This window comes from Castor canadensis, chromosome 12 (genome assembly GCF_047511655.1).
Source record: "Castor canadensis chromosome 12, mCasCan1.hap1v2, whole genome shotgun sequence".
Taxonomy (NCBI): domain Eukaryota; kingdom Metazoa; phylum Chordata; class Mammalia; order Rodentia; family Castoridae; genus Castor; species Castor canadensis.
In genome coordinates, this window is record NC_133397.1 from 104894879 (window position 1) to 104916524 (window position 21646).

General features: G+C 37.9%; 1 protein-coding gene across 5 annotated transcripts in view; it reads left to right on the plus strand.

The window, feature by feature from the left end:
- Nucleotides 1-21646, plus strand: part of Wars2 (tryptophanyl tRNA synthetase 2, mitochondrial) — a 300714-nt gene that overhangs the window by 268951 nt on the left and 10117 nt on the right. For all 5 annotated transcript variants that reach the window (XM_074050647.1, XM_074050646.1, XM_020176929.2 and 2 more), the window contains 3 exons: nt 4912-4992; nt 7416-7501; nt 21007-21125. In XM_074050647.1, coding sequence (XP_073906748.1) covers nt 4912-4992; nt 7416-7501; nt 21007-21125 — 286 coding nt within the window. The remainder of the gene's footprint in view (nt 1-4911; nt 4993-7415; nt 7502-21006; nt 21126-21646) is intronic.

Below are 21646 nucleotides of genomic sequence, written 5' to 3' on the forward strand. Positions count from 1 at the left end.
CTGATCTTTACCTTGGTTCCTGATCCCCTGCTAGTGAAAACCTGTCGTTTTAAGGTTTCTGTATTAGTTCCTCTGGAGTAGAGACATCAAACACTTTCATGTTATGGGTTTTCTACCTATTCCTATATCTCCCGTATGTGCTCTCCCCTTGTCATGTGATCCAAGTCCAACAGCATTGCTGCATTTGCCCTAGATCTAAAGTCTGCATATGAGGGAGAACATGCGATTTTTGGTCTTCTGGGTCTGGCTGACCTCACTCAGAATGATGTTCCCCAGTTCCATCCATTTACCTGCAAATGATAAGATTTCATTTTTCTTCATGGCTGAGTAAAATTCCGTTGTGTACAGGTACCACATTTTCTTGATCCATTCATCTGTAGTGGGGCATTTTGGTTGTTTCCATAACTTGGCTATGGTGAATAGTGCTGCAATAAACATGGGTGTGCAGGTGCCTCTGGAGTAACCTGTGTCGCATTCCTTTGGGTATATCCCCAGGAGTGGGATTGCTGGGTCATATGGCAGATCTATGTTTAGATTTTTAAGAAGTCTCCAAATTTTTTTCCAGAGTGGTTGCACCAGCTTGCATTCCCACCAGCAGTGGATTAGGTTTCCTTTTTTTCCACATCCTCGCCAGCACTTGTTGTTGTTGGTGGTGTTGCTAATGATGGCTATTCTAACAGGGGTGAGATGGAATCATAGTGTGGTTTTGATTTGCATTTCCTTTATGGCCAGAGATGGTGAGCATTTTTTCATGTGTTTTTTGGCCATTTGAATTTCTTCCAAGAAGAATCTTTAAAAGAATCTTCCATATTTGCTCTAGCTCTCTTGCTCTTTTTCCACTGACATGAGAATGGAATGCTCCAGAAAGGGGCCATTCCTTCATTTTCAATCCTGGAATGAAAAGATACATAAAGCAAAGTCAAAGCCAATGAATAGGTATTAGTATATAATGTGAATGATAAAGAAACAATTCTTATCAACCACATTTTTGTCAGGGCTATTTGTTACCCAGTATATCCTAATAAAAGCTGGTAGATAGATATAATGCTATGGTTAAAGAAATGCTATCGGTATAGGCATACAAACACACATAATAAGCCATAGAATTTAGATGGACATGACTTGTAAGTCAGAAGCAAACTGATAGAATTGCCTTTCTTAGCTTTGGAAGTATTGGACAAAGAAAAGGTTAGGGAACTCCAAATGTGAATAGATAAGATATTCACTGGCAAATACAAGTTCTGATAGGAGGCAGACAGCTGAAAAGAATGAGAGTGCATCATTGATACACATTTCTTTTTTTAATTAAAATCAGATTCCCAAACAAGGTTCTTGTTAAAAGGATTTGTTATGGGGATGATAAGAGACTAATAAAAATAACTGAGCATGAAATTGCTAGTTTCCGAGTGGAGGCAATAAATAGGAACTTGTGAGTCAGAATAGTTGTCCTAACTAAAATGTCTAGGACCTGATTCCTGGGAAGATAACATTTATATGGAAAATAGCAAAGTCCTTAGGGGTACTAAGAGTATTTTAGAGATTTCATCCAGGAATTACTGAACCAGGTAATTGACTGGGTGTGATTGATATCTAGCAGCTATGTATTTTGGAATCATGCTTCTCTGTACTCTTTTTCTTAATTAAATACTTTGGAAATTTTTTTAAAACACAGATAACATAACAAGCATTCATGTTCCCAACATGAATTGTTACCATCTTGTCATATTTTCTGACTTCCTTATGTTAAAAATAGAGATGAAGTTGAGAGTCTATTTAATCCTTTCCCTTACCTAGTCCATTTATCTCTCCTCCTCATATTCCTTTCTTCTAACCACAGACAACCAAACTGTTGGATTCAAAATGTATCAGTTTAGTTCATATTTTGGTCTTATTGTCCACAAACTTGTATTTGTATTTATAATCCCAAGAAGAATATATGTTTTTATGGCTTAAAATTTTATATAGTGGTATATTATCATAGTACTTTTTTTGCAGTTTTTTTTCATAGTATGTTTTTTGTGATATGTTTATATATATAAATCTAACCCATTTCTTTTGCTCATTATATTGTATGCAATTATATATACCACATTTTATTTAGGCATTTCTCTACTAATGACCCTTTCATTTTTCATGAATTTATTTCACAAATATGTAATGATCTCTTACTATATCCTAGGGATTGTGCTAGTACTCATGTTGTATCAGTGAATAAATCAGATAAGGATCTTCGCTGTGGTGGCAGCAAAAAAAATAATAGCCATAATAAATTAGTCACACATAAAGAATATTAGAATATGCTAAGTGATATTTAAACATGCAAATATATTTGTATTGATGTATGTTAAATTTTGCATAGTAAAGGGTTTCATCATGACATTTGGGGAAAAGGACATAAGGAGAACGGGAGCTTTACACAGTGGCAGTACTAGTGAGGTTATTTCTTACACCTGTATGTGAATCTATAATTATCTCAAAATCAAAAAAGTATTTCTAAAAAGTATCTACAATAGTAGCCATAATATCAACTGCTTGCTCTGTGCTAGATACTGTTCTAAGCACTGTTGGATGGGTACTATTGTTAGCCTAATTTTATAGCTAGTAAAACTGAGACACAGAGAGGTTAAGTCACCCAGGGCCACTCAACTAGTAAGTGTCAGAACTAGTGTTCAGACCCAGGGAGCCTCACTCCAAAGACAGAGCTCTTAACTACCCTGTTAAGTTTCTTGTATGTTGATCTTCACATCCTGCCTCCTCATCTCACTCTTCATCCCTCTGTAATTTAGCTTCCATCCCAATCGCTCCCTTAAAATTGCTTTTACCTGGATCACCAAGTAAGTTGCCAAATCTAATGGTCATTTTCTTTCTGCAGCTTTTGCTAGAATTTGTGTCTTCCACAGTGAGTTACTGAGCACTACCGTGTGCCACAATGCGTTTTACAGGAATGAACAACACAGGGAAGACTGCTTTAACTGAAAATCATGCATCTTTCCTTGTTAAAATTACAGGGTCAGATGTCTTTAGCTCTTCTCTGCTTATTACTGTTGAGTCGTTTGTGGGTGTCTAATAGGCCAGTTTATTGTTCTCTACCTTCATTTTTCTGTGGCTAAAATAGATCTCACAGCTATTTTGTTTGTGGCAACACAACACATGAAAACATTATTTTTAGGTGCCTACCACTTTTGCTTTTTACTCAATTAGAAATCTGAACCTTTCCATGCAATTGTCATGAACATGAAGAAGAAACAAATCCAGAAGTGCTACTTTTCTTATATAATTATTAAAGATGAATTGTGAAAAATGAATTGCCTTTGATGTTTGGCCTATGCTTTCTATATGAGACTATTTGGAATTAATTTGATGCTCTCTAATTTGGAAACACCAAGATATCTCTGCAGAATATTGAGTAAGTTTCATTCTTTATGTCCAAACAAAAAGCTACTCCAAGGAACATACTTGAGTTCAAAGAGACATAGTGGTAGTGTTTATGTATCACCAAAGCTAAGCATTCAAACCACAGCTGAAGAGAAAGAATCCTCTTGTCTTCTTCCACATGGCCATGGTTACTTTTTGTGTTTTCATTCCTTTCTCCCAACTCAGTGAAGAGGAAAGAGCATTCTCTCATACTTCATGCCCCAAACCAGCTCTTGTATAAGTTCTAGTGGGAATATGTTTTGCTTGATGATTGGAAACAACTCTAATCCTCTCGCTCATATCCCTTTGACAGTTTGTGACTGATAACTGTTTGTTTACAGCAGCAGTTAGCAATTTTCTTGGACAGTGCTGTCAAAGCCATTGCCCTCGATGAAACCCAAGTACATCTTGGAAGAAAGATCACAGATTCGTCCTGGTGACTTGCAAAGCTTTAAAAGTGAATCCTTGTCAAACATGTGAAAAACAAATCTTCCCTCTCTATAACTTTGGAGAAAAAAATGAGAAACTGTCTTACACCAGATGGCAATTCCTTGCTAGTAAAATAGGCCTGGGATGGTTCCACACCATTCCTTTAAGTTCCTTTTGCAAAACCCTCAAATAGCACATTTGGGGCCACTTTATAGAGTTGGCAACTGTCTCTGCTTTTTAAGGGAATCATATGGATACAAAAAAAGCCATGGTTAATGAAGGCCTGGAAATCCCTAGGGCCCAGAAATGCATAAGACTTAAATTCTAGGTCATCAGTTAGAATGTGGCCTGGGCCCAAGAACTACCCCAATTTTTGCCAGGTTACATGATTAAACTTGATTCAAACAGCAATAAATTGAGGAAAGCTTATCATTTCTTATTGATTAGACTGCTTCTTAAGAAAGAAAGAAGAGAGGGGAAGGAAGGAAGGAAGAAAGGAAGGCCTGGTTGAGTAGCTCAAGAAGTAGAGCACCTGCCTAGCAAGGATGAGGCCCTGAGTTCAAACCCTAGTACTGCCGAGAGAGAGAGAGAGAGAGAGAGTAGGAGTTTGTGTGTTAGAGATATAAGTGAGAAAGTGTGAGTATGGAGAGATGTTTGTGAGAAATAAAGTGTGTGAGTTGACTGGGTGAGTGTGTGTGTGTATGTGTGTGAGTGCATCTCTTTTTAACAAGCCTGGCTAGCTGGGAGTGGAATGGATGCCTAGGACATGATGAAACCTCTCACTGAAGATGTTGAAACAGACTCTGGTCACCCCTGGCTAAGGGTATTGTGGAGAAGTCTTAAATGCTAGACTAGTATTTGTGTCTATTAGCTTTTATAATTTCTTCTTCACCTAAGATTCTGTGCTTGATGAATCACAACTAAGCCCCTTTCACTGTTTTCTTTTAATAACCTTGACTTAGAGTGTTTTTAACCATTTAACATAATACCTGCTATCTGTTTAGTTTTGCTTATATGCAAGAAAACATTGCCTACTACCTTTGCTAATGTTCTGTTTTATTTCTGCAGGTATCTGAACATGCACAATTAAGCTGGATCCTTACCTGCATGGTCAGACTGCCTCGATTACAACATTTACACCAGTGGAAGGTAAGCACCAGTAATCTTATTAATAAGCAGGAAGGAGGCTCTTTTCCCTTTCTGTTTATTGCTCTATTAGGTTCTGAGAATCCCAACTTTACTTTTTCCCTCACCTTCTACCCATGATTGACTGGAAGGAAATCTTTTACCTCTCTACTTTGGGGTATTAAACAGAAAGTGAAAGGGTTCACCAAAATTCCTTCTGACTTACAAAGCCTTTTCGTTGTTTTTTTCCTGTGGTTGGGTAGACTTGATAATGATGTTTGAACCTACCATGTTATAATTAACAAACAGTCACAGTTTCTGGATTACTGGGCCCTCAAGTTGCCTCCCATCCCCACCAGAAGTAACTGGCAATCAGGAAAGAATATTTTCATTGTGGGGAGAAGAGACAACACATTACATTTAACATTTTAACAAATTTATTACAGGCACCAGTTCAAATACACAGAAAAATTAAGGCTATACTTTTTCTAAGAAATTCAACTGAGAATGATAAATTAGATAATTCATAGACTTTGCTTCCATTTAGTTTTGCAGTTGGATAACTCGAGAGTAGGAAGCCCCAACTATGTTGACACTAATTTCAGTTTCAAGCTTCTTTTGACCTTATTTTGTAGCCATGGGGTTCCTCAGTTGTTAGTCTTCAGAAGCCTTCACATATGCTACAGAAAGAAATGGCTTTGAAGTGACAGTGCCTGAATGCTGCGATCTGGATATTTGTACTTCCCCCATTCATATTTTGGAACCTATCCCCCAAAGGTGGGATCTTTGAGAGGTGATCAAACCTTGAGAGTGGAACACTCATGAATGGGATTAGTGTTCCCAGAGAGACCCATGTGAAGACAAATAACAAAGAGACAGACAAAGTACCACTGATGAGCCAGAAAGTGGGTGCTTTCTGGACACTGATTTTGCCTTAATCTTGGACCTCCCAGCCTCTAGAACTGTGAGAAATGAATTTCTATTGTATATAAGCCATCCAGCATATGGTATCTTGGTGGAGAAGCCCAAACAGACCAAAACTAAATAAATAAGACATTATTGGTAATGCTGCAGATTCATTACTGCCAGAAATTAGAAACAACATTTTTATAAAGTTCTTTACCATATTTGGGTTTTTAGGCAAGATTTTCCTATGTTATTATAATACCCTACCAGTAAGTTTAATATTGAAAATCTTTTTATAGGAACTGAATACTAATTTAATAGGAACTGTTCCCACTTGCAAATAGAGTTTAAGAATCTATCACACATTATGAGTGAATGTACTGATTTCCAGAAGAAGCCTTTCCAGTGGTCCACGATTTTTCTTTTCTTTTTTTGGCTGTCTTGGAATTTGAACTCAGCACTTGCTAGGCAAGTACTGTACCACTTGAGTCATGCCCCCAGCCTCATGATTTATCTCATTTCTGGGCAAAGCATACAATTCAACTCCCAGCCTTGACCTAGGACATGTTACTGCCTCTTGTAGTCATTCTTTCATTAACAATCTTAATGACATCTTCTGTCATGCTGGGTTCTGGAGATACTTTAATGGACAGTCATAGCCCTTTACTGAAGCTTGTAGTCTGTTAAACCAGCAGTAATAGATAGTGCTGGAAGGTAGGATCCCAATGCCCTGGAGAGATCAGAGAGGAGCACCTAGTTCTTTGGACTGGGACAGTGGGGTGGACCAGTGATGTGCAGGGTAGGCATGGTTGTTAAGTTTAAGGTTTTTGGAGGATTGGTGAGTAACACAGATGTAAGGCATCTGGAGTACAAAATAAACATTAGTGCTTTCTACATCTCCTATTTCCCTTGTAATTTCAAGGTCCATTATGAGAATATAAAAAAGACTATAAGCCTAATGCCAGTAGCAGCTTCTAAAAATTGTGTACTTTTGCCATTTGCTCATTTGCATGTTACACTTTCATGATCTTTATCCAGTGACAATTGTGAACTCACCCTCATTGTGGACATTGTAGTAAGGGGATGTTAATTCATGTTAATCTGTAGAAATTTGATTTCATGTTAATTTCTGACCTTATCTGTAATATCTACAGTTTACCTGATTTGGAGTCTAGAACACTGTTTTTGTTTTTAATGAAATAAATAACAAATAGTGGTGTGGGGGATCCTTTCAAGTGGCAAGGGGGAGGGTGTGGCTCAGTGGTAGAGTGAGGTCCTGGTTTCAATCCTCAGCATTAAAAATTTTTTAATTTTAAAAAGATAAAGGTAAAGTGGTAAAAGTAGATTCACCTTATTTCTGCCTCAGCCTGGATTATGGAGACAAGCCAGGTAGAAAGATGGCTACAGTTGCTAAAAGGAACCAAAATGTAATATTATTACAAGAGGCCTCAGGTCACACTTTGCTTGCCTTGAAATTTTCTAAATTGAGCCATATAATTAAGTTCAAGTCAGATTTCTCCTCTTCTTTTTATCTCCCACAGGCAAAAAGTGCCAAGCAGCAGAGTGATGGAACAGTGGGCCTGCTCACATACCCTGTACTCCAGGCAGCCGACATTCTAACCTACAAGTAAGAGTGAGAGGCCAACCCCAATCTCACACATATGATGAGAGTGTTTTTGATTTGTCTTTTGAGACAGTCTTATGGCATAGCCCAGGCTGGCCTTGAACTCTCTATGTAGCCCACATGGTCTCAAACTCACAATCCTCTTGCTTCAGCCTCCTGAGGATTGGGATTAAGTCATGAGCTACAATACTGAGCCAAGAGTTTTTGACCCATCCCACAAAGGCTGGGTTCATGGAGAAGAGGCGTAGAAAATGGATCAAAGACATGAATCAGTTTATGTCTGTTCCGTAGGTACTAAGTGATAGATGTATGTTTCAATGAGAAACTGATACTATTTTTTCCATGTCTATAATTCATTTTGAAATACATTTTACTTTATTATTTTATTGTTGTGCTAGGTAGGAGTATATTTTGACATTTACGAAGGTTGTTACAATATTATCAAGTATATCATACTTAAATTCACCAACTCCACCATTCTCCTTTATTCCCCTGCCCCTATTTGAGAAATAGTTTCAACAGGTATCTTTTTTCTGTCTACATTCATGTGTACACATTATTTGCACCATATTCACCCTCTTGCCCCCTTCCCCACCTCCTCCCACTGGTATCAACACCCCCAACCCAAGGCAGGACTTGTTCCTCTCTCCTGTTCTCCAATTTTGCAAAAGAAATGACATTTTTGCATGTTTAAGATAGCTACATAGAGCTACATAGTGCTACAAGATTTCCTTGTGGCACTTCCATGTATATAAGTATTATAGCCTGGTTTGGTTCATTTCCTCTATTTTTCTTCTTTCTACTTTAGTCCCTTTCTTATGGTTAAATAACCAGTTTAAAAATTCTGTATTCATTCTTATATAGAGAACATATCAACCATATCAACCATATTCACCTGAACTTCTTTCTTTTACCCTCCCCCTCTCATGACCTGTTTTCTGTAATATTGCTACATTTGTATTAGGTCTATATTCCACATATGAGAGAAAACATGTGGCCTTTGGCCTTCTGAGCCTGGCTGTGTTCTCCACTTCCATCCATTTCCTTGCAAATGACAAAATTTTATTTTTCTTTGGGATGAATAGAATTCCACTGTATATAAATGCCACGTTTCTTAAAATCCATTCGTCAGTACTCGGACATCTTGTCTGTTTCCATAGCTTAGTTAATGTGAATAATGCTGCAATAAACATGGCTGTCCAGGTGCCTTTGTTGTAACCTGACTCTTCCTTCAGGTACATCTCTAGGAGTGGAATTGCTGGGTTGTATGGCAGTTCTGTTTTTAGTTTTCTGAGGAGCCTCCATACTGTTTTCCATAGGGATTATACTAATTTACATTCACACCAGCAATGTGTGAGGATTCCTTTTTCTCCACATCCTCACCAACATTTGTTGTTGGAGACATTATTAAGAGCTAAAATCCTTTATATATTTTAATTCTGACAACAAAATTTGCACTATTACATAGCATCGCTTTTCTGGAGATGAAGAAACTGAGTCACCAACGGGTTAGTAGCATGCCTGATTAAATTTTAGATGTTCGAGTACAGAGCCTATGTTCTTAACCATTGTGCCACATATATTTCCTAAGTAACAATTAAACTCCAGAGTTTTAAATGCTGATATCCTCTGATAGAGCTGGTGAATTCAACTATGATATATTGTAAGAACTCTGGTAAATGTTGCAATATACCCCAGTACAACAATTTAAAAAAAAAATAACCTACATAGTTTTCTGTAAAGTAAAAGACTCAATATTGTAATAAATAAATGCAACATACAATTTTTAAAATGTTAAAAATGAAATAAATAAATGCTGATATCCTACATAATCTAGACTAATTATGCTGTCCAAAAGGACTTGTGGTTATGAAAATGTTTTTCATGTGCTCCTTTTATAAGGAGCCCCTACCCACATATGGCTATTAATCCCTTGAAATTTTGCTAATATTCAGAGAACTGAATGTTTTATTTTTATTTAACTTTAATTTAAATAGTCCACTGTGGCTACTGTATTAGACCTATAGGTTGAGGACAAACTTTTTAACATGATAGACAGTTCCCTCCTCACTTTTTCTAAACCCATAATCTAAATCCATAATCCATCCAATCAGCTACCACTGCCATTTTCAGGTCTCAAACTTTCAACAAACAATGCTACCCTGCATTTTGTGTTCTGCTGGTCAAGACATCTGAGCTAATCTCTCCCTGTTCTTCCCTCTCCACCTCATCAGCCTCCCTTGGCCCACATTTGGCTTTCTGGAAGTACAGTCTCACAGCATGCACTTGCAGCCTTAGCCTTTTTACCAGGGAAAAAGAAACTCCGTGAATGTATTCCTGTCCCTTTTTCCCAAGGCTGTGCTGTGATTCTTCCCTAGGGGAACTAGAGCTCTTCCCACATGAATTTAATGGCATGGAGCTGACAGTTTCTGTATCTCTGCAGCGCTACAGAGCACTTGGACCATTCTGACTGAGTCAGAAGAGCAAGTGTTTACTCCTACACGTGGAGAATGTCCATGAGTAAACACAGCTTATCCTTAATTCTGACTGAAACTTATATGTAAGGGTTATGTGTCTCTTTGTTGTATTAACTTAAATGCTGGAATGTTGATAAATTTATTATTTGTAATAAGACTTTGGAAATTCTAGAATACTTTTTCCTGTTAGCAAAAAAAAAAAAAGTCTAATAATACATTTCCTAGTGAAGTAGGATATGTACTTGAAGAGATTCTGTAAAGATTTTTCATTTTTGCATTTGTAAAATGGGAATAATTATTCTGCACAAGGTTGTTAGAAGGTTAAAAATATAGGCTAGGCAGTGCTATGACTAGAAAATGTTACTTGGTTATGATTGATAACAATTGTGTCTTTGATGATTACAATCTTGTGTCTAATTTTGTTTCCTAAGCCTACCTTTCTTTTTTTTGTTGTTTTATTCATATGTGCATACAATGTTTGGGTCTTTTCTCCCCGCTTCCCCCCCGCCCCCTACCCTACACCCCCAACCCCTCGGTACCAATAAGCCTTCCTTTCTATACAACCAAAGACTGAGATTTTTTCAGAACCAGAATATAAAAATGCACAAACATAGTGGGTTTCTGTTAACAGTTGAAGAAATGTAATAGAAGAATTCTGAGCACTGTCCTGTGAATAGTTTACTTTATCTCATGCTTCCTGATACCCAGCATGCCCAGGAGAGGCCCAAAGCAATGAGTCTGCCTAGTCTTAGATTAGAACCTACATGACTATATTTCTATCATTGTAGTGATGGAAAGCTATGTGAAAAAGAGTAAACTTTACCAAGAATGAATGGATGACTGCAACCACAGGCAAAACCCTACATACACTATGTTTTTCAACACACACTATGTCAGTCAGCTTTCTATCACTATAATGAAATGCCTGAAATAATTAACTTATAAAGAGGAAAGGGCTTAGAGTTTTGGAAGTTTCAATCCAAGATGAGGCAGACTCATTGCTTGGGCCTTTGGTGGGCATGCACGATGGCTGTGACAGGGAGTAGGGGTGGAACAAACTGCTCACCTCATGGACGGAAGGCAAAAGAGCAGAAGAGAAAGAGGCTGAGGATCCTGCAATCCCCCAGTGACCTAAGGACCTCCTCCGGGTCCCCCTCGCTCATAGAAGTCCACAATACTTCCAATAGCAGCACCCTGGGAACCAAGATTTTATTAAACATGGAAGTTTGGGGAATGTTTATCTAAATCATAACACATGCATACCTATGATAATGTTCAATGTATAAACAGGCACTGTAAGAAATCAACAGTAATAGCTAATAGTAAGACAGACCATCACTACAGTAGAAGCGATGTGAATGCAGGCTCTCTAAATTTATCTTATTGTCCTATACTCAGCCTTCTTTTTGTGGTGATAGGAGGTAATACAATGCCTACCTTGGTGTCACACTGAGGGTATAACTTTTGAAGTTTGAAGTGTCACAGCAAAACTAGCACAGATTTCTTTTTTCCTTCTCTATAATTTCTTGGATAGATTGGTTCTTAGTAACTTCAGCGTACAATTTTTTCCCTTTCCTTAAAATTGAGAACTTTCACCTTTTCATTTAAAGAGCACTTCTCTTTGGAATGTCTGAGTGGCCAGTGTCACTGCCCTTGTGCTTTGGGGCCATTGGTAAGTAATAAGAAGTACCTGATCACAGCACTGTGCCACTGGAGCCGTCATCAGATAACTTAGATGGATGCTAAGCAATAATGGGTTGCTGTGCATGCAGTACAGATGTGCTGGGCAAAGGGATGATGGTTCATGTTCTGAGCAGGACAGAATGGGGTGGGGGTTGAGATCTGTTCCCACTACTTAGAATGGCATGCATACTAAAACTTACAGTTTATTTCTGAAATTTTCCATTTAATATTTTCAGGCCACAGTTGACCCTGGGTAACTAAAACTACAGAAATTGAAACATTGGACAAAGGATACTACCTATATTTTTATCAATTTCCCAAAATACAATTGGCAGAATGCTAAGATCCTACAGTTCTTTTATCAATAAAGTGGATGAATGGGACATAGCTCAAACCAGTACTAAGCAAATTATATATGAATTGATATCACCTGTTAGGAACTCAATACAAAAATTTTAATGTGCAAGAGGAAGATTTTAAAAGGCTGACATTGGCCAAAATACCTTCTTAAGATCTCAAAACCTGCTTAATATGCTGCCCTTTTTGGAGCCAAGCATGAGGACTTGAATGTCCTTTTATCTGATACAAAAGCATAAGTATTTCAGATGTGGCAGGTAAACCTTGAAACTTTTCTGTTGGCTTCTTGTCTGACTTGGTCTCCCTTCAACATCAGCAGGATTCTCACATAAAAATGTTTAATGCTTTCAAGGATAGGATTTCTTTTTCAGCCCGTTATCTCCCAGCCTATTCCCAGAAGCAAAGCAAAGAAATCCCCATAAGGTACATATTCCTTCTTTAACTTTTACTGATCTGGCTGGTAGTTAGAATATGTGCAAAGAAGAACATGTGATGCTTCTTCTTCCTGTCTTCTGAAAGGATGAGAATAATGGAAGGATTCTTACCTGTCCTCATCAGCATTCTGATATCTTAGATACACTTTGCTCAGACAAGCAGATAAAAATGTTTTTCTATAAAACTAAATAATTAGCTATATTCAAGATGACTGTCTCCTACCTTAGCTTAGAATTTATCTGCCAGACCTGATGCCATAATTAGTTAGCAGTCTTTGGCATACTCCTTTCTTAAGGAAAGCAGCCCTACATTTCCCTCCTGTTTGGTCTTGGGCTACACAGTTGGGGGTATTTTTTATTTGTTTTTGTTTTGTTTCACTTTTGAGAAAGATCATAGCCAGAATGCCTATGAATATTTACATTGTAAATAGAGACAAGTAGGTTGATAGACTGAAGTATGTATAAAACATTTCTTGGTTTTTTTTCCAACCAGCAAATCTGTGTGATCTCATCATAAAATGATGGTGAAAGTCAAGTTCAGATTTAGTGTTTGCTTTTGTCAAAACCAGCATTATAATGAGTGGCAGAGTGGGCTAGAGGCAAACACAGGGGGAAAGCATAGAAAGGAGCCTTCCAGTTAGGTTTATGGAAGATTTACATAATTGTTTCTGTGGAATTTGGTAAGCAATCCAGGAATGGAGAGCTGAGACCATCATTAGTTTGAAAGCCTGATAAATAGCAGAGATTTGAAGAAAGACAAAATACTCAAAAATAGCAACTGTTCATGTCCTTTATTTTGCAACTGCATTAGTTATCTGAATGCCTAATTTTATTTTTATCTTTTTTTGGTGGATTTGAACTCGGGGCTTCAGCTTGCAAAGCAGGCACTCTACTGCTTGAGCCACACCTCCAGTCCGTTTGCTCTAGTTATTTTTGTTTATTTTTTGGGGTGGGGGTAAATGGGGTCTCAAGAACTATTTTCCTAGGCTGGCCTTGAAATTAGATCTTCCTAATCTCAGCATCCCAGGTAGCTAGGATTATAGATGTAGGCCACTGGCACCTGGGCTGAATGCATAATTTTAAATAAGTGGTTATATATTAAGTAAATATTTCTTGGTTTTTCTTTCTCTTTGCATGTGCATGTGTTTCTTCCCCTACCTCCAAATATACATATATATATGTGTATATGTATATATACATACATATACATGTATATACATATACAGAAACACACATATATAATTTTTATTCACATTGAGCAGATTTTTCTCTCTCTTTTTTTGTTTTTGGCATTACTGGAGTTTCAGTCCTGGGCCTCACACTTGCTAGGGAGGTGTTTTACCAATTGAGCCAATCCTCCAGCCCCAACAGATATTTTTTATGTACTTGCAATGCCACTATTCCAGGTGTAAGCACTATTCATGGCTTTGAGGGAAAGAGTAGGAAGGATTAACATGTGTTGAGCCTTATTTACCAGGCATTATAATAGTTGCCCCATAAACTTTTATCTATTCAAATTCTCACAGTAGCTGTGTAAGATAGGTAGGTAGTCTTATCCCCATTTTACAGATAAAGAAACTAATTTTCAGTGCTGTGGGTATAGTTCAGTAGTAGAGTATTTACATAGCATATGCAAAGCCCTGACCTCAGACCCTAGTACCAAAAAGAGAAGAAAGGATATTGGGGGTGGGGGGAACATCTACTCAAATAGAGATGAGGTTATTATGGGCTAATCAGGTTTTCTTTCTCAAGAATTTGGACAGAGAAACATGGGAGGATGATAAGATAGTAAAAACAAAAGCTAAAATGGCCTAGGAAAATGAGAGAGAGTCCTCAAGAAGTTGAATAAGCAGAAACCAAACTGTCATTCAGCATACTATTATTGTGACAGCATATCTGAGATAATCAACTTAAAGGATGAAAAGTTTGTTTTGACTCATAGTTTCAGTGGTTTCTGTCCATGCTTGCTTGGCCCTGTTGCTTTTTGGTGAGGCAGAACATCATAGCAGGAGTAGATAGCAGGAGCAAAGTAGATGGTAGAGCAAAGCTACTCATTTCATAGCATCCAGGAAAGTGTGTGTGTGTGTGTGTGTGTGTGTGTGTGTGTGTGTGAGAGAGAGAGAGAGAGAGAGAGAGAGAGAGACAGACAGACAGACAGACAGAGACAGAACCCCTATAAGGACAATCTCCTAATGACCTAACTTCTTTCCACTAGGTCCCACCTCCAGAAGGTTCTACCACCTCCCAACAGACTGGAGACTAAAGCCTTTAACATATGGCCTTCGGGGTTCCTTTAAGATCGCTTAAATCATAAACCAAACCAAAGAGTTATAGAGAGTAAAATGATTGGTTCCGATCTTCAGTTTGGTAGGTCAGAGAACTGATGAGTCCTCATAATGTCTGAGTATCAGATTACTGCCCTTGACAATAAGCTTTCTGAGAGCTGGTCTTAAAAGTTTAAAGTTCTAGTTTGGGACTCAAGTGATAGCCTGTCTCGCAAGTGTGAGAAAGTTCCTAAAACTGCTTTGGAGACTTCCAGTTCTTAAACTACATCCATTCTCTGTGTGACAAGTCTGTACTAAACTTTTATGAGATTCTGAAATCTGCCCAGATCTCATCTCTGCAGCCTGGTAAAACTCACGTATTTTTTTCATAACTGCCTGAGAAATTAGCTCTTCTCTTTCTCTTTTCTCCTTCTATCTATTGTGCAAGTGGTGCACTAAACTAACAGTCCACTGGAAGGCAATCTGAAAATGAGGAGACAGCACAGAAGGTAGAAAATTGAGCTGTGATGTCACCAAGCCAAGCAATATGTGCTCTAAAAAGAGAGGAAAGCTATTTGTACATTTTACGGACAAAGCAAATTTGATATGATTTATGCCTTTAAAAAGAGACCTGATTAAACTACAGAGAATGAATTATTAAGAGGAGAATTGTAGCTGAGAAAATCTATTAAAAAGCTAGTTCATTAGTCTAGTTTGGTGCATGAGGAAGAGACAAAACATGATCAGAGCGAGGTGTAAGGAGAGGTGCACATTGCATGCAACTAGATCGATGATGGTGCTGTGCAAGAGCTAGGGAAATACTGAAAGGGGACTAACTAGAAGAATTTATAGCTTCATTCAGTATCTCTCATACTGGAAAAGGTAAAAACTCCATAACGTCTCTTGAAGTACCCGGCACCACATTGTGGCCCTTCAATAATTGCTGTATTCAAATCATTATAGCTTGCCCAATAAGCAACCAGTGATAGGGACTTTGTACTTTTTGACAGGAAAGCAACACTAAGCCCCTCTCCTAGCCAGGCTGGGTAATGGCAGCAGCCATGAAAATTCACAAACAGCCAAATCTCTGCAAGCAGATCTGTGTAGGTGATGATTATTCATGTGGACACTAATTCTGCCAGAAGGGTGGGGTAGCTCCCAAGTAAACGTAGATGCAAGCAGGAGCTAAGCAAAAGAAAAATGGTTTAGTCACCAAAGAAGAAGATCAGATGAATTATTACATGACAGAAGTTGTAACAATCAAAATTATGAAAGACTTTTGTTTTATGTTGTGTCTAAGAAAGCACAGTCAGAGTAAAACAAAAAAGAAAATGGAGAAAAAGAACAGATGTATTAATATGGATATCATTAGGTTGGGTATAAATTTTAAAAGAACAGCACTAAATTATTTGAAGTGAAAGGGAGACTATGAGGAGAGAGGTTGAAAACGTGAAGAGAATAAGCCCCATAAGTGAGTGGAATCAAAGACAGGCTGAATTAATGTGAAGTGTAAACTCAATGGATGAGAAGTAAAGGCCAAGATAAATTATAGAAGGTGAAAGGAGCAGGAGGCACAGAGGGAGGAAGGACCAGAAACAAACAAACCAAAGTCAGATGCAAAAGCCACGTGAAGCAACACAAGCAGGTGAAAAAAATTAAAAATTTTTAATCCTTTTTTAAAAGAATCAAAATGCCACAGAATTGTAAGAAAAGAGGCAAGGATCCAACATAAGGCAAGATGCATGCAGCGTCATTTTGAAAACTAAATGTGTTTTCTGTTTAGTTTGGTTGCTTTGTGAATCTGGAACCATTTTGACATGTGGAAATATTCATTTTGATATGCTTAAAGTGTATTGATTATGGTAATTGTTTTTTCTGTGTTAGTTGCAGTCCATTGTGATGTCCTATGGGCTACTGTAATTGCTTTTTAACCTGCTCTGTTGGCTAATTTGGTTTGGGGAGCCAAGGTGACCTCTGCTTGCCGGCCTCACTATAATTGCCAAACGGGAGTAACAAAATCCAGTCAAATAAGAGAAGTCAACAAAGGTGGGGCATGTGCATGGGGGCCTAGGAGAGGAGCACTGTGAGCTCATTCCGGGTGCTGAGGGTACAAAATGACAATGTGCAAACTATGAGGGGTGCAAGCCACTTACTGAGCCAGCTGCCTGCTCCAAGCTGTGTGGAGGACAGCAGTGGATGCAAGAAGGAACTAAGCAAAAGAAAAATGGAAGTGGAGCAGTGGCCTCACAATCATCTTAGAGTTTCCTCCTCAGCTGACCATAGGGGAGAAAGCACTTCCCCATCTCTGGCTTTGTCCCTGCTTTTTGCTGTTCCATTCATCGTTCTACCTCTGTTTTCCTTAAATTTAAAGACTTTGCAGCTGCCATACGATCCTGCTATTCCACTCCTAGAGACCTGAAGGAATCAAAATCAGCACACTGAATCCCCACACACTCATGTTGATAGCAGCACTATTTACTGTAGCCAAGCTATGGAATCAGCATAGGTGCCCATCAACAGATGAATAGATAAAGAAAATGTGATGTAGACACACAATGGAGGAGTATCAGTCAGCCATAAAGAACAAAATTATTTCATTTGCAAGTAAATAAATGGAACTGGAGATCACCATATTAAGCAAAATAAGACAGGTTCAGAAAAACAAGTATTGCATGTTTTCCAGATTTAAGCAAAAAGACATGAAAGTAGAAGGGAGACTATTTGGAAAGTGAAAGGGAACCAGTGGGAGGAGAATGGGGTACAATGAGGGTAATGAGGGGGATAATATGATCAAAGAACAATATATGCATTGTAAAATGTCAAGAACTATTTGGAAATCATAATGTTTTAAGAGTTATCAGAATTCTTGTAACATACAGTTTATACTTGGGTTCAACTGATCAGATATGAGTTCCAAGCGTGTTTTGTACCCATATCAGGATGGCTGCCCAGGTTTGTGAGCAACTATGGCGTTGTGCACTGATTGTTCTATTTTTGTTCTATTGTTGTGTTCTATTTTGTGGAGTGATTCAGCTATCAAGAAGGAAAATGATGTTACATGAAAAAAGTTACAGTGTACCTCATATCAAGATCCTTTATAGAATCCTTCTTTTACCATTTTGTCCCTCGTCATGTCATATGCTAGTGAGTACATTATGCCAGTATCTAGTGTTTATTGAGCTCTTACTATCAAGTATTATGCTTGGCAGTCTTCAAAATAGTCGTGGCAAAATCCCTGTAGTCAAACAGAAAAGCACAGTGGAAGGCCACGCCAGCAGAATAGAACAAGTGGAAGACAGAATCTCAGAACTCAAAGATAAAATAGAAATTAAAAAAATAAACTGAAGAAATGTTAATCAAACAACTCAAGAGCTGTGAAAGGAATATGCAAGAACTCAGTGACTCCATCAAAAGACCAAACCTGAGAATCATGGGAATTGAAGAAGGAGGAGCCCTTTGGGTAAGCCAAAGGGATAGGTAACATATTCAATAAAATAATAACAAAAAATTTCCCAACTCTCTAGAAAGTATTGCTCATTCAGGTACAGGAAGCCTCCAGGACACCAAATAGACTTGACCAAAAGGGATCCTCCCTGTGGCATATTATCATTAAAACAACAAGCCCAGAGAACAGAGAAAGAATATTGAAGGCTGTAAGAGAGAAAAAACAAACAACATATAAAGGTAAACCCATCAAAACAATAGGAGATTTCTCAATGGAAACCTTAAAAACAGAAAAGGACATGGAATGAGGTATTTCAGGCACTGAATGAAAATAATTTCAGCCGTAGAATACTCTACCCAGTAAAACTATCATTCAAAATTGATGGAGCAATAAAAATCTTCCATGATAAATAGAAACTAAAATAATATATGACCACAAAGCCACCACTACAGAAGATTCTACAAGGAATTTCGCACACAGAAGATGAAAGCAAGCAAAACCAGGAGAGGATGGGAAGTAGAAAATGACAGAGAAGAAAAAACATGTAATCATAGAGTAGCATTGATTTGGCTGCACACACACAAATCCTTAAACAACAAAAATAGCTAAATGGCAGGAATTGCAACATACCTATCAATATTAATGCTGAATATCAATAAACTCTACTCCCCCATCAAAAGACACTGTTTGGCAAACTGGATCAAAAAAGGAAGATGCAACAATCTGTTGTTTACAAGATACCCATCTTATTGACAGAAATAAACATTGGCTTAGGGCAAAAGGCCGAAAGAAGATTCACCAAGCCAATGGCCCCCCAAAACAGGTAGGAGTAGCAATAGCAATACTTATATCAGACAAAGTAGACTTCACACTTATATTGGTCAAAGAAGAACACTTCATACTAATAAAAGGGGCAGTTCATCAAAAGGAAATAACAATTATCAACCTATATTCACCCAATGTCAGTGCACCCAATTTTATCACATACACTAAAGGACTTAAAAGCATATATAGATTCCAACACAGTGGTAGTGGGAATCTGTCCCAATAGATAGGTCTTCCAAACAAAAGAATCAACAAAAAAACTCTAGAACTAAATCACACCATAGATCAAATGGACTAAACTGATGTCTACTGAATATTTCATCCAACAACAGCACAGTATACATTCTTCTCAGCAGCTCATGGAACTTTCTTCAAAATAGATCATATCTTAAGGCACAAAGTAAGCCTCAACAAATATAAGAAAATAGAAATAACCTCCTGCATTCTATCTGATCACAGTGCAATAAAACTAGAACTCAACACAAAAACAGCAGCAGAAAATAAATAGTTGGAGGCTGACAACACATTGCTCAATGATCAGTGTAAATGGAATTATTTTCCTGTATTCATTCTCAATGAATGAATTCATTGTTGGCGTATAGAAAGACTACTGATTTTTGTAAGTTGATTTTGTATCCTGCTACACTGCTGAAGCTGTTTATGGTGTCGTGGAGTTTTGGGGTGGAGCTTTTCGGGTCTTCGAGGTGTAGGATCATGTCATCTGCAAATATGGGTACTTTAACGACTTCTTTACCTATCTGTATTCTCTTTATTACTTCTTCTTGCCTTATTGCTCCGGCTAGGAGTTCCAGGACTATCTTGAATAGGAGTGGGGAGAGTCGGCACCCTTATTACTGCTTTTATCAAGCCTAACCACCACAGCCAAGCACTGATATTTGAAATCAACTGTTACCACTCACAGTCACTCTTCAGTACAAGGTGTTCCCACTGTAGAGTAGTTAATCCTTCCTTTATTTGATGTTCCTTATCAGGATCCAACACTGCAAACCTCAAATGTGGGAGTAAAACCATTATGAATAGATGCCCTATGTTTTGAGTAGTTTTGTTTCATATTTTCATTTTTTAATAAAATATTACAGATAAAATTGAGACCTCCTTTGTTTCTTTCCTTAGACCAATTTCCTTCCTTCTTTCTCTATAAGAAGCTACAATCATGAATTTAGGGAGCTGCTTCTCATATGCTTTGGTTGTTTTTAATTTTATTTTATGTAGAGCTAGTTATTCAACACAGAGCCTCACACATGCCAAACAAGTGCACTACCACTGAGCTTCATCCCAACCTTCAGTCTGTTTTTATACTTTTGACAGCAGGTCTTCTGTGCCTCTATAAACAATATGTAGTATTTGCATTTGTACTTTCCAGTTTGCATAAATGTCAGTATTTTCTACATACTTTCTGCAATTTGCTTTCTTCATTTCACATTGTTTTTGAGATCATCTGCATTGCACTTAGAGATTTTTTTCATTTACGTTTCCTATGGCATATAACCTGAGATTGCAACTTACTTGAAAACATTAAAGCATATTCCAGAAAGATATTTCTTCAGTGATGGGGAGGAAGAAGTCTTGCCTGAAGAGCTTTCTTCCATCTCTGGATTGCGGAGTGGGATGGCACATCTTTCAAGTATAAGCCACAGATCTGAGGCAAAAAGCATCTGATTAAGGCTGAGAGACTATCCACTGGCTGGGTGAGGGACAAGGTGTGGTTTTAAGACCCAATTATGCCCAGAGCATATGCTGTTGAAGATCTCCTTCCTCCCTCCCAGCAAGGCCCTGTCATGCTGATGTTGATGGCTGTATTCCTCTGCTATGGGAGAAACAGAACGGAAGTAGACAAACATCTCTCCACAGATAAAGACGTGGATTTCAGCATTCCCTCTGTAGTTGGTAAACATTTGTTGAATACCAACAGTGAAATAGGCATAGGAAATGCAGCTGCTTGCAATATAGTTTCCATCTAAGAAGGAGCCTTGCTGAGTTTTCTGTCTGTCTTTTATTAAAGGTCCACACACGTTCCTGTTGGAGAGGATCAAGTCCAGCACATGGAACTAGTTCAGGATCTAGCACAAGGTTTCAACAAGAAGTATGGGAAATTCTTTCCAGTGCCCAAGTCCATTCTAAGTAAGTATCAAACATATGATTGTTAAATCAGGGAATATTTTGAAGAGAGGACTGGATAATAGACAGAAGCTTAGAACTTCCTTGGGACTAAATTTGGCTTTCTCATGGACTGGCTCAGGAAAATTTTCTGTCACATATGAATAGTAGAGCATATTGGATTATTGGGAAAGATAACTAAAAATGTTTGAAAAGTATGGGAAAGGCTAAAATGATTAATTTATAAAGTATCACATAATGTAATATAAACATGTATAAAATAGTATATTTTGTTAGATAGAGGGACTATCCACCATATTTTATGGATTGGGAAACTAAGATTTGGCCAGGTTCATGTTGTCTGTCTCATGTCTGGTAATTGGCAAAGCTTGGTCCTGTCAGTTCTTCTGATGCCCGAAAACCTGTGAGAAGGACAGTGGTCATAGATCATTTCCACTGTCCATCCTTGGTAATCTGACAGCATTGTGAAGAATAGTATCTGCCTAGTATCAACTTAGAAACTTAAACTGGGTATAAATTTCTAA